We start from the raw sequence: 583 nt of genomic DNA on the forward strand, positions 1-583 counted from the left end.
TTGCCCTGGACTTTCATAAAGCCCTGGTCTGAAGCAGTTTAAGTGTCACTTTAAACAAGTATATCAGTTACTCCCACCTCCCCCCACCCCGAGCTGGAAGGCTGCAGAGGCCTCGCTCTCTTGGGAGAGAAATCTCAGCTTTTAAAATGCTCCGAGACCTGAGCAAAGAAGAGGTGCTGGCTCAAAAATGAAAACTCCGAAATCAAAATGAATGAATATAGAACCAAATGTTTACAAAACCACGACTCAATGCTGACTCACCTTTATGTTACTAGATACTTTATTCGGTACAGAATTCATGATAATAAAAGGAAACATGCAAAAATGTTAGCCAAAAAAATTGATTGTGGGGTGGATTTTAATGTTTGATATGAGGAGAAAGTCCCCAAAAGTAGAAATGCCGAGAGGCTGCCAGGGGACCTGGAGCAGGTACTGAGAGAAAGCCGGGACCAAAAGCTACCAGCTGTCATTCACCACGGATGTGAATACCTTGTCAACGTGTGCATCTTCCTCAAGGCAGCTGACTTCCACCCCGGACAGGACACCCCACAAAGGACAGTCATGCGGTTACTTTATTCACATG

General features: G+C 44.8%; 1 protein-coding gene across 1 annotated transcript in view; it reads left to right on the top strand.

The window, feature by feature from the left end:
• The first annotated feature begins 397 nt into the window (after positions 1-397).
• Positions 398-583, top strand: part of FAM20A (family with sequence similarity 20, member A) — a 10,436-nt gene continuing 10,250 nt past the window's right edge. Inside the window, exon 1 of the mRNA XM_005875798.2 lies at positions 398-429. Within this exon, the coding sequence (XP_005875860.1) occupies positions 398-429 (32 nt within the window). The remainder of the gene's footprint in view (positions 430-583) is intronic.

Source organism: Myotis brandtii, unplaced genomic scaffold (assembly GCF_000412655.1).
Source record: "Myotis brandtii unplaced genomic scaffold, ASM41265v1 scaffold469, whole genome shotgun sequence".
Lineage (NCBI taxonomy): Eukaryota > Metazoa > Chordata > Mammalia > Chiroptera > Vespertilionidae > Myotis > Myotis brandtii.